The 12,500-nt window shown below is 47.1% G+C and overlaps 1 protein-coding gene across 2 annotated transcripts in view; it reads right to left on the reverse strand.

Annotated features, from left to right (window-relative positions):
* The window catches only part of LOC130376296 (potassium voltage-gated channel subfamily KQT member 4-like), a 52,769-nt gene that overhangs the window by 13,981 nt on the left and 26,288 nt on the right, over positions 1 to 12,500 (reverse strand). The window contains exons 2-10 of one of the 2 annotated variants that reach the window (XM_056583514.1): positions 8,759 to 8,849; positions 7,248 to 7,374; positions 6,159 to 6,334; positions 4,549 to 4,674; positions 4,263 to 4,373; positions 3,961 to 4,056; positions 3,424 to 3,512; positions 2,337 to 2,462; positions 1,700 to 1,720 (exon numbers count right to left, since the gene is read on the reverse strand). In XM_056583514.1, coding sequence (XP_056439489.1) covers positions 1,700 to 1,720; positions 2,337 to 2,462; positions 3,424 to 3,512; positions 3,961 to 4,056; positions 4,263 to 4,373; positions 4,549 to 4,674; positions 6,159 to 6,334; positions 7,248 to 7,374; positions 8,759 to 8,849 — 963 coding nt within the window. The remainder of the gene's footprint in view (positions 1 to 1,699; positions 1,721 to 2,336; positions 2,463 to 3,423; positions 3,513 to 3,960; positions 4,057 to 4,262; positions 4,374 to 4,548; positions 4,675 to 6,158; positions 6,335 to 7,247; positions 7,375 to 8,758; positions 8,850 to 12,500) is intronic. The other variant, XM_056583515.1, reaches the window with a different exon arrangement.

A 12,500-nucleotide genomic window follows, 5' to 3' on the forward strand; every position in this document is an offset into this window, starting at 1 on the left:
CACAACATGCTCGTCACACATCCAGCGCCTGATACAAACTGAACTCACCCCCAGAGCAAAACACGAGCCTCAGGCAGTTCACCGAGGCATTCGCGTGACCATGATATACTCCTGTGCATGGCCATTTGAATTAAAATTTAAATAGTACCGGGGGGGGTGGGGGGGAGGGGGGGGGGGGGGGCATTAGTGGAAAGGGCATTTACCACTGGCAAGCTGAAATGCCTGTCCCAGACAGTGTGAGAAGGAAAGAGAAAGTGCTTTGGCAGACCGTTGAATGCTAAAGCTAAGTAGTTACGTGGACGCATTCAGGGTTCAGTCATGTTCAACGAGGAATCGTTTGAGGACATGCACCAGAGGACCTTGGCATGCAAACAATGTAAGCCCCATGCAGCCTCCAGAAGGCCATCATGGAGCCACCAGTGAGATGGTATGGTGCTGGCTCCGGGAAGATGGAATGCATTCGCCAATCAAAAATTAGGATGCATGCTGAGTTGCCAACATGACATCAAGCCGAAATGAGGAGAGCTGTTGAGTGAGTTCATTTGTAAGGAATGTCAATATCAATGTTACGTTCTGATATTTGACAAGCCTAGTTTCTCTAGTGACAAGACCGGAGAAATACTCGAACCAAAAAGGCAGATCAAATAATATTGCGTGTCCCCATTCTCTTAGCAAAACCCAGGACTTCACTTCAAGTGTTTGTGGAGCAGGGCCAAGTCATCACGACAAAGAGTGTACATTCTTACAAACAGTTGACACAGTCTGACAGTAGCCAATTGGTTCTTTCACCACAACATGGACAGCTTGTTGGGCCATAAGCCCTGGTCCAGAAACACTCTGATCAGGTAATGATGGGGGTGGGGGGAGGGGGGAGGGGGGGGGAAGTTTCAGAGGAGGCCTCCTTTTTCTCTTTGTTTTTTCTGGATTTTTTTGGGATGGTGCAACCAGTGACAAGTACAACGTGCCCCGTGCACAGGCGTGGTTGCCGTGGATACCTCAGCTTGCGGCCAGTGTGAATCCGGAAGAGACTCCGCTTTTTAGAAAGGAGTGTACTGAGAAGGAGACACACAAGGCAGAGGGGAGAGAGGGTGAGGGGTGGAGGAGAGGAGTGATGGGGGACCAAGAGGGCGCACTGGGAGGCGTGGGGAGCCCCATCCTGTGACACAGAAAACGTGAAGGACAGAAAAGAAATGAAATGAGGGTTAAATGAGGGTGAACAGGCAGTTGGTGTGAGTGCGTCGGATCTCAATATTCCAAACAGTCAAGCTTTTTTCATGAGTTTCCGAACCTGCGTAAAAGACACATGAAGGAGAACTACTTTGGATTATTGAGACAGAGTTAGTTGGGGTGGGGGCTGGAAGTCGAGATACGGGGTCCCATGCAAGAATACGTACGGGTTGTGGTATACCTGAGGACGCTCTTCAATACCCACCAAGTCAAGCCCCACCCCACTCAAAACAAAAGTAATCTCTGACAACCATGGAACCTGATTTTCATGTTATTCACATGCCGTGCAGTGAGCCCAATAAATACCACTTATACAAGCGGCCCCTATTGACCCTAGAGATCACAGGAATGGCTACTCTGCGGTGTTATGCAGATTAAGGGGGGGGGGTTGATAAAGTCCTCCTAATCCTGTGGAAAACCCCTCCTGTGGAAAACACAAGCCCAGAGCGACTCAGGACTCGGGAGAACAAACCTGCTTGGGACTTCTGCCTTCCTGAGAACAGACGTGAGACGGAGCGAGAGGAAGGCATGGAACACGGAGAGGAAGGAAAACAGACGGGAGAGGGAGAGAAGGGAGGGAGGGAGGGAGGGAGGGAGGGAGGGAGGGAGGGAGGGATGGTGGGAGGGAGGGAGAGAGGGAGCAAAAGGGAGGAAATCAGATGAGTGAATGGGTGGAAACGGGCGGAGACGTTTGGCATGGTATCTGGCAAGGCAGAGACAGAGATGGTGAGGGGAGAGAGAGCTGGGCACGAATGTTGCGCCACACAAACAGTCATGCTATGCTAGCGTTGATGTTGTCGTTGTCTTTTCTGACACACTGACATTAGGTCACAGGTGGTTAGCAGCCCGTCACAGTCCACCCTGGACAACAGGATGCAGAAAGCCGTGGCAGCACTGAAGATGCTCTCTCGGGGCCTCTGGGCGGGGGGAGACAACGGCGGTGCTGTTGTGTTGATGCGTGTGGTGTTGTGGTGTTTCTCCTGGTTTCTTTGAGTTGGGCAGTTTGGTTCAGTCGGAGGTGTTGGGGTTGGGGTTTGAGGATAGTGATAGGATAGTCCCTGGCAACGTGTGGTGGATGAGGGGTTGGACGTGTGCCGGTGAGTGCGTACCTGTCCCCCTGCAGGCAGGGGGAGCTGTAGGGCCTGAGCCCAGACAGCAGGGTCTGGTAGGAGTTTTGGAGGACTTTCTTGTTGCTACGTTGTCGTTGGAGGTGACTGAACAGGAACGTCAGTTCTCTGACACCCACGTGCAAAAATGAAACAAAACATAACATGACAAATGGTAAAATCAAATACAATACAAAAAGTTGGCAAAAAGTAAAACAAATGGTTGAAGTACGGGGAACTGGCCGGTGACACAGGTTTACTGAACCTGAAATAATAACAAATAATGATCAAGGAAGGCTTTTGGTTCAAATAATGTGTTCTATTGCCCTCCTTTTAACCAAACAAGATAATGAGTTAAGTTAATATACTGATTAAATCAAAACACAAATTCATAAGATGTGACCCAATAAATACAGTTGTAGCATTAGCATAAATTAAGAAGCATGTATTGTTTACAGCATTATTTATTTTAGATAGTTTTATGCATATGAATTTATCGAAAAATGGAAAAATGTGTTTTGCTAATACCACAACTGCTCAAATAAAGGTGATTGGGATTTATAAAGTGTAAATAATTGGGAATCATATCATAATTTTTGATTTGTTTGTCGGATGTCAGATGTGTGTGTGTGCGTGTTTGTGTGTGTGTGTTTGTGTGTGTGTGTGTGTTTGTTTGTGTGTGCGTGTGAGTGTGTGTGCGTGTGTGTGTGTGTGTATATGTGTGTGTGTGCGTGCGTGTGTGTGTGTGTGTGTGTGTGTGTGTGTGTGTGTGTGTGTGTGTGTGTGTGTGTGTGCGTGCGTGCGTGCGTGCGTGCGTGCGTGCGAGTGTGTGTGTGTGTGTGTGTGTGTGTGTGTGTGTGTGTGTGTGTGTGTGTGTGTGTGTGTGTGTGAAACCTTCTTATGCTTGAGAAGAGAATATTGACCGAATGCACCACTCCTCTAATATATAAGGATTTTCATCCTTTATCATATTGTCCACATTAATCATCATGCCTGGAAGTTGAAGCGACCAAATAATTTTGAACAGACATAAACATCGTAGCGGTGGCACTGGCCAATCACAGGCCGCCGATCACGGGAGGCCGCTCACCTGAAGGAGGGCAGCATGCTGTCATAGAAGTACCAGGTGGCGGTCAGGTAGGAGTGCTGCGCATCTGTGGAGTAGAGACGCCAGGCAGCCTGGAGGGAGGGAGGGAGGGAGGGAGGGAGGGAGGGAGACAGAGAGCGAGAGAGAGAGAGAGTGTTTAGATCGCCAGACACACACACACACACACCACACACACGTCAGCACAATTGCAATGCAAACGCATACAACTATACAAAATCACACAAACATGCACAAAATACGCACACACGCACATGCATATACACATCACACACACTGTTGAATAGGAGATTAATGAGATATGTCACTATCAGTTGCATTTCCTAAACACCGGAATCCGACACTTCCTCATCACCTGCCACTGTCCTTGTGTTTCAACTGTCCCCTCTCTCTCTCTCTCTCTCTCTCTCTCTCTCTCTCTCTCTCTCTCTCTCTCTCTCTCTCTCTCTCTCTCTCTCTCTCTCTCTCTCTCTCTCTCTCTCTTCCTGACACACACACACACACACTCTCTCTCTCTCTCACCTGTATCAGGTTAGCGGCGGGCGTCCTCCTCTTCTCAAAGTGTTTCTGCCTGTGCTGTTCCTGGACCTTCAGGGCAAAGCCTGACCCTAGGATACCCTGGGGAGGTCAGAGGTCAAATGAGGGGTCACACACCAGGTCAACCACACGGAGAAGGGATGAACTCGCAGCATTGTAGCAGGCTCTGGACTAAAGCATACACCGAAGGACAAACGTTTATGTGATATACATTAATCGAGAACCCCTCTCTGATTTGCTCCGTCTGGATTGACAGGGGTCAAGGGCCAATGGGAGAAGGGGCTTACCGCCGGCAGGGCGAAGAAGGAGACGCCCAGCAGAGCGAAGCAGGCGGCCAGCAGGCGTCCCTGCCAGGTACGGGGGGTCTTGTCCCCATATCCGATGGTGGTAAGGGTGATCTGGAGGTGTGTAATGAAACATATATCAATACACACACACACACACGCCCGCATGTGCTCACACCATGCATGCATGTATGCACGCACATGCTCAAACACCACATACACACTGAAGTGTAGACATATATATATTCCCTTGAACGTACGCAATATGTGGGCATGATGCAGTACTCACAGTTCCCCACCAGAGGGAGTCTGCATAGGTGTGAAAGTCAGGGTTGACGTCCTTCTCTGCCAGGTAGACCAAGAAGGAGGCAAAGATCAGCACCAGGAAGCCAATATACCAGGCTGTGATCAGCTCCTGGTAGACGGTAGGGGAGAGAGAAAGACGCACATAGACAGTAGGTGAGAGAGAAAGAGGACGATAGAGAGCGAGCGAGAGAGAGAGAGAGAGAGCAATACACAGGCAGAGAGATCCTATATCCAATTATTCGCCAAAGGCGAAGTGAATAGTGGGAATAGCACACGAGACTGAAGGTCGCGGGGGCTATTCCCCACTATTCACGGAGCCTGAGGTGAATAATTGTTCTAGTAGCCTATATATAACACGTGAACACTCTAAAAATAAACAAGATAACACTTTTTGCCGGGATTTATTTGTCTTTATGAGCGGCTTATTTGTTTTTATTAGCGTGACGAGACGACTGCCACTCGCATGAAAACAATGTCCCGAGTTTGATATCTCAATCATGGGAGATTGCCCAATATCCCAAGATAGCGAACCAATTAAATTGTGCCATATTAGGAGATTCGCGTGTAGATTATACTAACAGTCATTATCGCCAACAAGCAATCCTAAGCAGAAACAGCAGCAGTAGCCCCCTCATCATAATTATCACATAACTACAAACTATCCCTATCATCATCGTCATCGTCAACTGCTAATTCTCCATCATCATTAGGCTCGACCTGCCATTTAACTCTGGGTTGATCAGTGCTTCCCTGCCACTCGTGCATCAAGGCATCCTCATCATAGCTATCATCTTCTATCCGGTGCCTTCTACGATCCATCACTGTTACAGCTTCCCAGCCGCTGCCCTGTGGTTTTGGCTCAGCATAAAAATGCAAAGCCGGCTGATCAGCTAATTTGCCGTAACACAAACACCCACAGAGCGTTCAGACAGCGATATGGTGAGTGAGGTCACGGGGAGTGAATCCCATTAACGGTGAGGGTCATTAGTGGACTCAGCAGTTGTTTGAGGCACATGTGTGCCAAGTGAAAGCCAAGGCTTAAATGAATGGGCTTTCACAAATAACCCAAATTTGTAACACGATTATTAATAGATATGATTCAGAGATGAATACAAAAAGAGAGTGTGAGAGAGAGAAAAAGAAAAAGACAGTAGAAGAGAGAGAGCAATACATCAACAATAGGTATGTGTGAGAGAGAGAGAGAGAGAGAGAGAGAGAGAGAGAGAGAGAGAGAGAGAGAGAAAGAGAGATATCAGTCATTATCGTCCAACAGCCTCCCTGAGCAGAATCAGCTGCAGTACTTTCACTATCATCACTATCATTCTCCTGATCAAGAGCGAGAGAAAGAGAAAGAGAGAGAGAGAGAGAGAGAGAGAGAGAGAGAGAGAGAGAGAGCGAGAGAGAGAGAGAGAGAGAGTGAGAGAGAGAGCGAGAGAGAGAGAGAGAGAGCGAAAGCGAGAGCGAGAGCGAGAGAGAGAGAGAGAGTGAGAGAGAGTGAGAGAGAGAGAGAGAGAGAGAGAGAGAGAGAGAGAGAGAGAGAGAGTGGGTGCCTTGGGGATTGTGTTTCCACGGGTCCCGTGCCGCGGCCCCCACCTTGCTGTGGGCGTACACCACGGAGCCCAGTAGCTTCCAGGTGCCCCCCCGGCGGTCCATGCGGACCATGCGCAGGATCTGCAGGAAGCGCATGCTGCGCAGGGCCGAGGTGGCGAAGATGTTGCCCTGGGTGCCCGCCGCGATGACCGCCAGCGACGCCACGAACACGATGCAGTCTGCCAGGGGGGAGCGACACCTCAGTGTGTGTGTTGCGGCCGTGTGTCCTACCTGTGTTTGCGTACCCAGGGGTATACCAGGGTAGTGGAGGTGGCTGCTGGGATTTGACCATCCTTGAAATACACATTTACAATAACAGACAGAAATAACATCGATGATTGAAAATGTAAATGTTATATGGTACTATGGCTTGTTATTGTTTCACAGATAGCGTCACTTGTGCGTTCCATTTGTTCCATTCCATATATGTCTGTTTTTCCATTGACGTTTTTTGTTGATTTGTGTTTGCTAAATAATCTCACATGGATCATAAACAGCGTTGCTGACTTTCCCTTTCCACTGTTCCCCACTGTTCATGGCCTCCCTGAAGTCATACTGGTGTGTAATCGGAACAATGGCTCTCTTATCCAGCCAATGCATGCATATTTTTCTATTTTTTGGCTCTTGAATATGAGTTCTCGATGGCAATTCATTGGTACAGCTAAAGTCAAGATTAGTAACCACTGTGGTATCCAAACATCATTTCAAAACGACTGTTTGGACACTTTCATACAAAACAACTGAGTGATTGTTTTTGTAATTGGAGGTAGGCAAGCCGTAGGGTTCTCACAGCTACAGCCTCGTGCAACGTGAGGGACAATGTAAAGCATCACGTAAAACATAGGGTTGTACTGTACTGTATAGTGCTGTAAGTATAAGACAGGAAAATAGAAGAAATGTAAGTAATCCCAAGAAGGGAAACTAGAGAGGGGACAGAGTTGGACTGGAGGACTCCGCCGGTGCATGTTTTCATTTTATTTGACCTTTATTTATCCAGGAGGGTCCCATTGAGATATAATGTCTCGTATTCCAGGGAGTTCTGGCCAAGACAGCCGATAGCCAATAGTATGTGCTAGCCTGATGACCTCTGACCTATGACGCAGAAGGGCTTCCTGGCGAAGCGGAGGCGTCCCTGCCATCCCCGGTATCTGCAGCAGCAGCCCGCCGCCCAGACCCGCGCAAAGTACTCCAGGCCGAACACCACGATCATCACAAACTCCTACACACACACAGAGACACACACGCAGGAAAGACACAAACACATGAGATACACACGAGAAACAAACACAAACACACGTTTAGATTTAGAAAGTAGGTAGCGTAACGGTTCCTTTTGAGATGCGCTTTTCCCATATTCCAAGTACCAAGTCGCATCAACACTGGAGGAAATTATCGTGTTTTGAAAGAACAGTAGAGTGGTGTTAACTGATGTCATGAAATGATCGTGTTTTTAAAGTACACTAATGTGGTGTTAACTGATGTCTTGGAATGATCGTGTTTTTAAAGTACAGTAATGTGTTGTTAACGGATGTAGTGGAATTATAGTGTTTTTAAAGTAAAGTAGTATGTTGTTAACTTGTGTGGTGAAATTATTGTGCTGAAAGTACAGCCTGCTTTTGGCCAGACGATTGATTGAGGGACTATAGAAAGATAATGTGAAACTCCTGATGCAAGTCCAAAGTCCTGCCATTACTGTGATATAACATGCCAGGACGAGCGAGGAGAAGACAGAGGAAGGAGAGAGAGAGAGAGAGAGAGAGAGAGAGGGAATGAAAGAAAGAAAGCAAATGAAAGAAAAAAGGAAGATGGGAAAGATGGTAAAGAGAGAGAGAGAGAGAGAGAGAGAGAGAGAGAGAGAGAGAGAGAGAGAGAGAGAGAGAGAGAGAGAGAGAGAGAGAGAGAGAGAGAGAGAGAGAGAGAGAGAGAGAAGGAGAGAGGGAAAAACATACAAAGAGCGAGAGAGGGGGTCAGGTTAGGAAGGAGAAAGGCAGTGTCCATTACCTTTTAACCATAGCGGTTAGAGTGCCGTGGAGAGGAGAAAGAGCGGGAGGGCGATTAAAGGATTTGCTATTAGGATTAGTGGAACAAGTCCGGCCGTCCTGCAAACTCAACAACACCTGAGTCCTGCAAACGCGCCTACACAGCAGCTTTTTAGGCCACCACTGGTAAATAAAACAACATGTGCAACACGACTATGCATGCACACACACACACACACACACAATGCAGGGGGAAATATGATAGCCCTCACATGATTGAACAGTCAATGAAATAGATGATGGGTGCTGACAAACGAGGAATAATGCCAGAAAGGTGCTTTTAAGTCTATGTGCTTACTTGTCTGCTGCGGAGGGTCTAAGAGAAGTGGTAATGCAACATAACGGGTATGAAAGACTAGAGTAGATGAGTGAGTGAGTGAGTGAGTGAGTGAGTGAGTGAGTGAGTGAGTGAGTGAGTGAGTGAGTGAGTGAGTGAGTGAGTGAGTGAGTGAGTGAGTGAGTGAGTGAGTGAGTGAGTGAGTGAGTGAGTGAGTGAGTGAGGGAGGGAGGGAGTGAGGGAGTGAGTGAGTGAGTGAACGAGGGAGCGCGTGATGCTGGTCTCACCAGGATGAAGAGGGCCTCGTTGGCCAGCTCTTGGTGGTCTGGGATGGTGGAGAACACGGACAGGACCAGACAGCTGAACACCAGCAGGAAGCTGCAACACAAACACACACACACACACACACACACACACACACACACACACACACACACACACACACACACACACACACACACACACACACACACACACACACACACACACACACACACACACTTGCGAATTTAGCTCTACAAATATATACACACATTAAGGTACACAGTACACACATAGAAAATATTACATAAAACACATATATACAAATACATATATTTGCATGTATTTAAATGAACACACATGTACATTCAAACATATGAAACACACATTAACACAGATTAACAAGGAGGTAATCTGTAACATGGTTTCTACCTGAGGACAGGAGCATGAACATTGAAATGATAGGGATATTTCCCCGGTGAAAATGTAAGAATATGTGATAATTTCTGGCACAGACGGAAAATGTGTTACCCCTGTTTGTATTAGTTAGGTCTCTTGATTACTCTCTTACTGTGTACTATGCGGATTGACTCTCTGATCATCTGATTTTCTTCTTTTATTTCTGAAACTAATCCTAATCCTGTCCTGTTGTTGTCATGATATACATAAAAATAATGCTTATTGAAAAAAAAAGCCTAGCCAATACATGGAGATGACTGCTTGTTCACCCAACATCTTAAATATTAGCTCAAACTGCTACTCAGAAACACTCTTATAAATAGCAGTCTTTTTGTGGGCTTAAGCAGAAAAAATCTTCTTTAAAGTGATGTACAAAGATATCTGTAATCTACTTCTAAATATGTTAATAAGGGTTCTCAACATGTGCATTAAGCCTCAGCGAAGGATGTTATATGAAAGCTCTAGCAACGTCACATAATTTGGGTCAATCGATTTCCTTATTTCTTCATCCAGTCAGGGAATTCTTTCTGCACATCACGGCGACTGTGACACTGAATTAAGACAGGGCCTTTTGGATTGGACGGAGTACAACTACACAGAAAATGCAGCATCTGGCATTTGATAAGAATTTGATAAGGCATTTGATAAGAAAATACAAAATCCCCCTGTCTACTGCCATGAACAACACATGGGAGCCCAGACAGACATAGATCATATTCCGACATAGGCCTGATGGCCCGAACAGACTCTCGTTCCCACCATCTCCGCCACCATCACCAGCGCCTCCACTCTGGGCCGTGCCAATGCCGCGCTGACAGAGGGGGATTAGTGGGGGGGGGGACAGCTGCTGGCTACCCACATTCAGTCTCTCTGCCTGGTCTCACGCTGCGAGCACCCGGGCTAGCGGTGACGTGGTTAGCGAGGCAACGACGTCACCCCCCTGTTTTAATGTTGCCAAGATCCAATGAGTGCAGGGAAATGGGTTGTCCCAAAGTCATCGTTCACTCATCTCTGGACTCGTGATGACTGTGTGCCGGATATAGACGTATAAGAGAAATATCCATAAGATACACCTTAAAAAATCGTGTATATATCGGCCGATCGTAGGATCTCATAACATAAGACGGAGGGAACACACCAAAGAACAGAACAATGAAAAATGCCAACAACGGACAACAGATAGTCGCACCTCAGAAACTAAAATGAAGCCCCCTTGTGTCCGTCAATCAGGTCAGCGCATCAGCCCCCACAGTGACAGCATAGCCATAGCACATACTCATGTCTGATCGCCGTCCGACACGCACGGACACGTTACCGTTCTCAATCTCAGGGAGATGTAATGAGGATTAGCATTGGCACGGGAACCATCCCGGCGTTCCAAAACCCTGATCTGTGCCGGGGCGGGGGATGAAGGATGAGACGTATCCCATGCCAGCACCGACCGGTTGGGGACTCCATGTATGAGAAGGGGGAGAGGAGAGAGCCAGATGACTGTGCAGCGGGAATATTTCACGTGCTTCTCAGGACAAAGGGGAGATCGTTGTAGGGTAGTGGGGAGCAAAACGAAAACGAGCCAAGAGGAATTGGTTGTAGAATCCTGAAGTTCGATCTGACCCCATCTCCCTGTTGTGAAGCTGACAAGAAACATTTCATCATGTCTGAATCCGGCCAGGCCACAAAGGCCCCAAAAGTGCTATGATCACATCCCCCAGGCAGGAACTGCCTTCTTCTTTTGATTGATTCCCATGGTCATTATTTGGGAAAATGACCGGAAAAATACGAACGTGTGGTAACCATAGAAGAAGGATCAACAACACACTCCCAATATATCTCCTGAACACTAAAGTGACATGTTATTGTTCAATAGCCGTCTCTTAGCAGCACCGAATGCTTCTGTCACGATTACTACCGTGAAAAAAAGGAAACACTTTTGCCAACATTGCATTGTGGCCATCAATCAAACAACTAATATGCTGACTAAAATGTATTTTTCCCCTCAATTAACTCAGTGTAACGGGTGTATTTCCACACACCCAGCCAGAGTGCTATCTCAGCTGCCATATTTCATTTACTTGGACAATATGGCAAATGGGGGGAAAAAATACTAAATGTGTTGACACTACGGACTGGGAAATAGAGTTGTGGTTTATACGTAACTATCTAAATCTAGAAAATACTGACCCAGTCCATATCTAATTATCTCAGTAGAATTGATAAAGACGCGATTCATACCTCTGTAAGAAAATCTCCTACCTAAACCTAGAAAATACAGTGATGGTTCATACTTAACTGTCTAAAAGAACACAGTGATGGTGCATACTTATCTAAATCTAGATATATAGTAAGAACTATACTTATAATTAACCACATTTAAACGAAACAAAAACACGTTTTGAGACAAGCAACAACAATACCCAACAAGATAAACCAGGTCATATATATTTAAATACGGCAGCTTAGCAACTCATTCGACTTCCATATTAAGCTTCTGGTCCAGTTGGGGGGGGGTGGGGGGGAGACAGCAGCCGATAGAAAGGTAGAAAGAAACTCCCAAAGCGAGCATGACTCTGAACGTGAATCGCCGGCGCCACCCTCTCCTTCTACCATCACCCTCCCCCCACTGCACACCCAAAGCGTTGAGCGGGGTGAGGAGATATTAAGATCATTCAGAAGTGTCCGATTTCTGCTGAGGGGGACACTCCCTTCGCCTCTCTTGTTTTTTCACTGTAGGGTAAAAAGTAAGAGTGACGCACCAGTGTGCAAAGCGACACATTCAGCAGGAAAAGACTCCCGGAGGGGTTGGTGGGGCTGGGGGGGGGGGAGGTCAAGAGACAACTCCACTCAGTTCTGAGTGCTATGCTACATCATTGTTTTTTGTTCAATTTCAACAAAATATCCTCAGTGTGGAGATAAGTCAAACCGTCCGTCAGGGAGTTGATCGTGGAGTCGTTGGGAGCGGGAGAGCCGGCTGGGGACTGCTTGGCTACAGAGTAGTGACCCGGGCCATGGTACGGTTCACTACGGGGTCGAGATCAGAGAATGAGGAGATGCTCTCTGAGGCTTTCTATTGGTCAATGAGTGCCACACATTAGTCAATGACAATGTTGCCATTGGGTCTGCTTTTAACTGGAAGGCTGCTAGTTCGATCCCCGGTTCCTCCTAGCCAAGTGTCGAGGACTGCTCCTGATGAGCTGGCTGTCGCCTTGCACGGTTGACTCTGCCGTCGGTGTGTGAATGTGTGTATGAACTGTTGTAAGGCGCTTTGGATACCAAATGCCCTAAATGTAAATGTGTGTTGGCATGATGGAC

Source organism: Gadus chalcogrammus, chromosome 22 (genome assembly GCF_026213295.1).
Source record: "Gadus chalcogrammus isolate NIFS_2021 chromosome 22, NIFS_Gcha_1.0, whole genome shotgun sequence".
NCBI lineage: Eukaryota > Metazoa > Chordata > Actinopteri > Gadiformes > Gadidae > Gadus > Gadus chalcogrammus.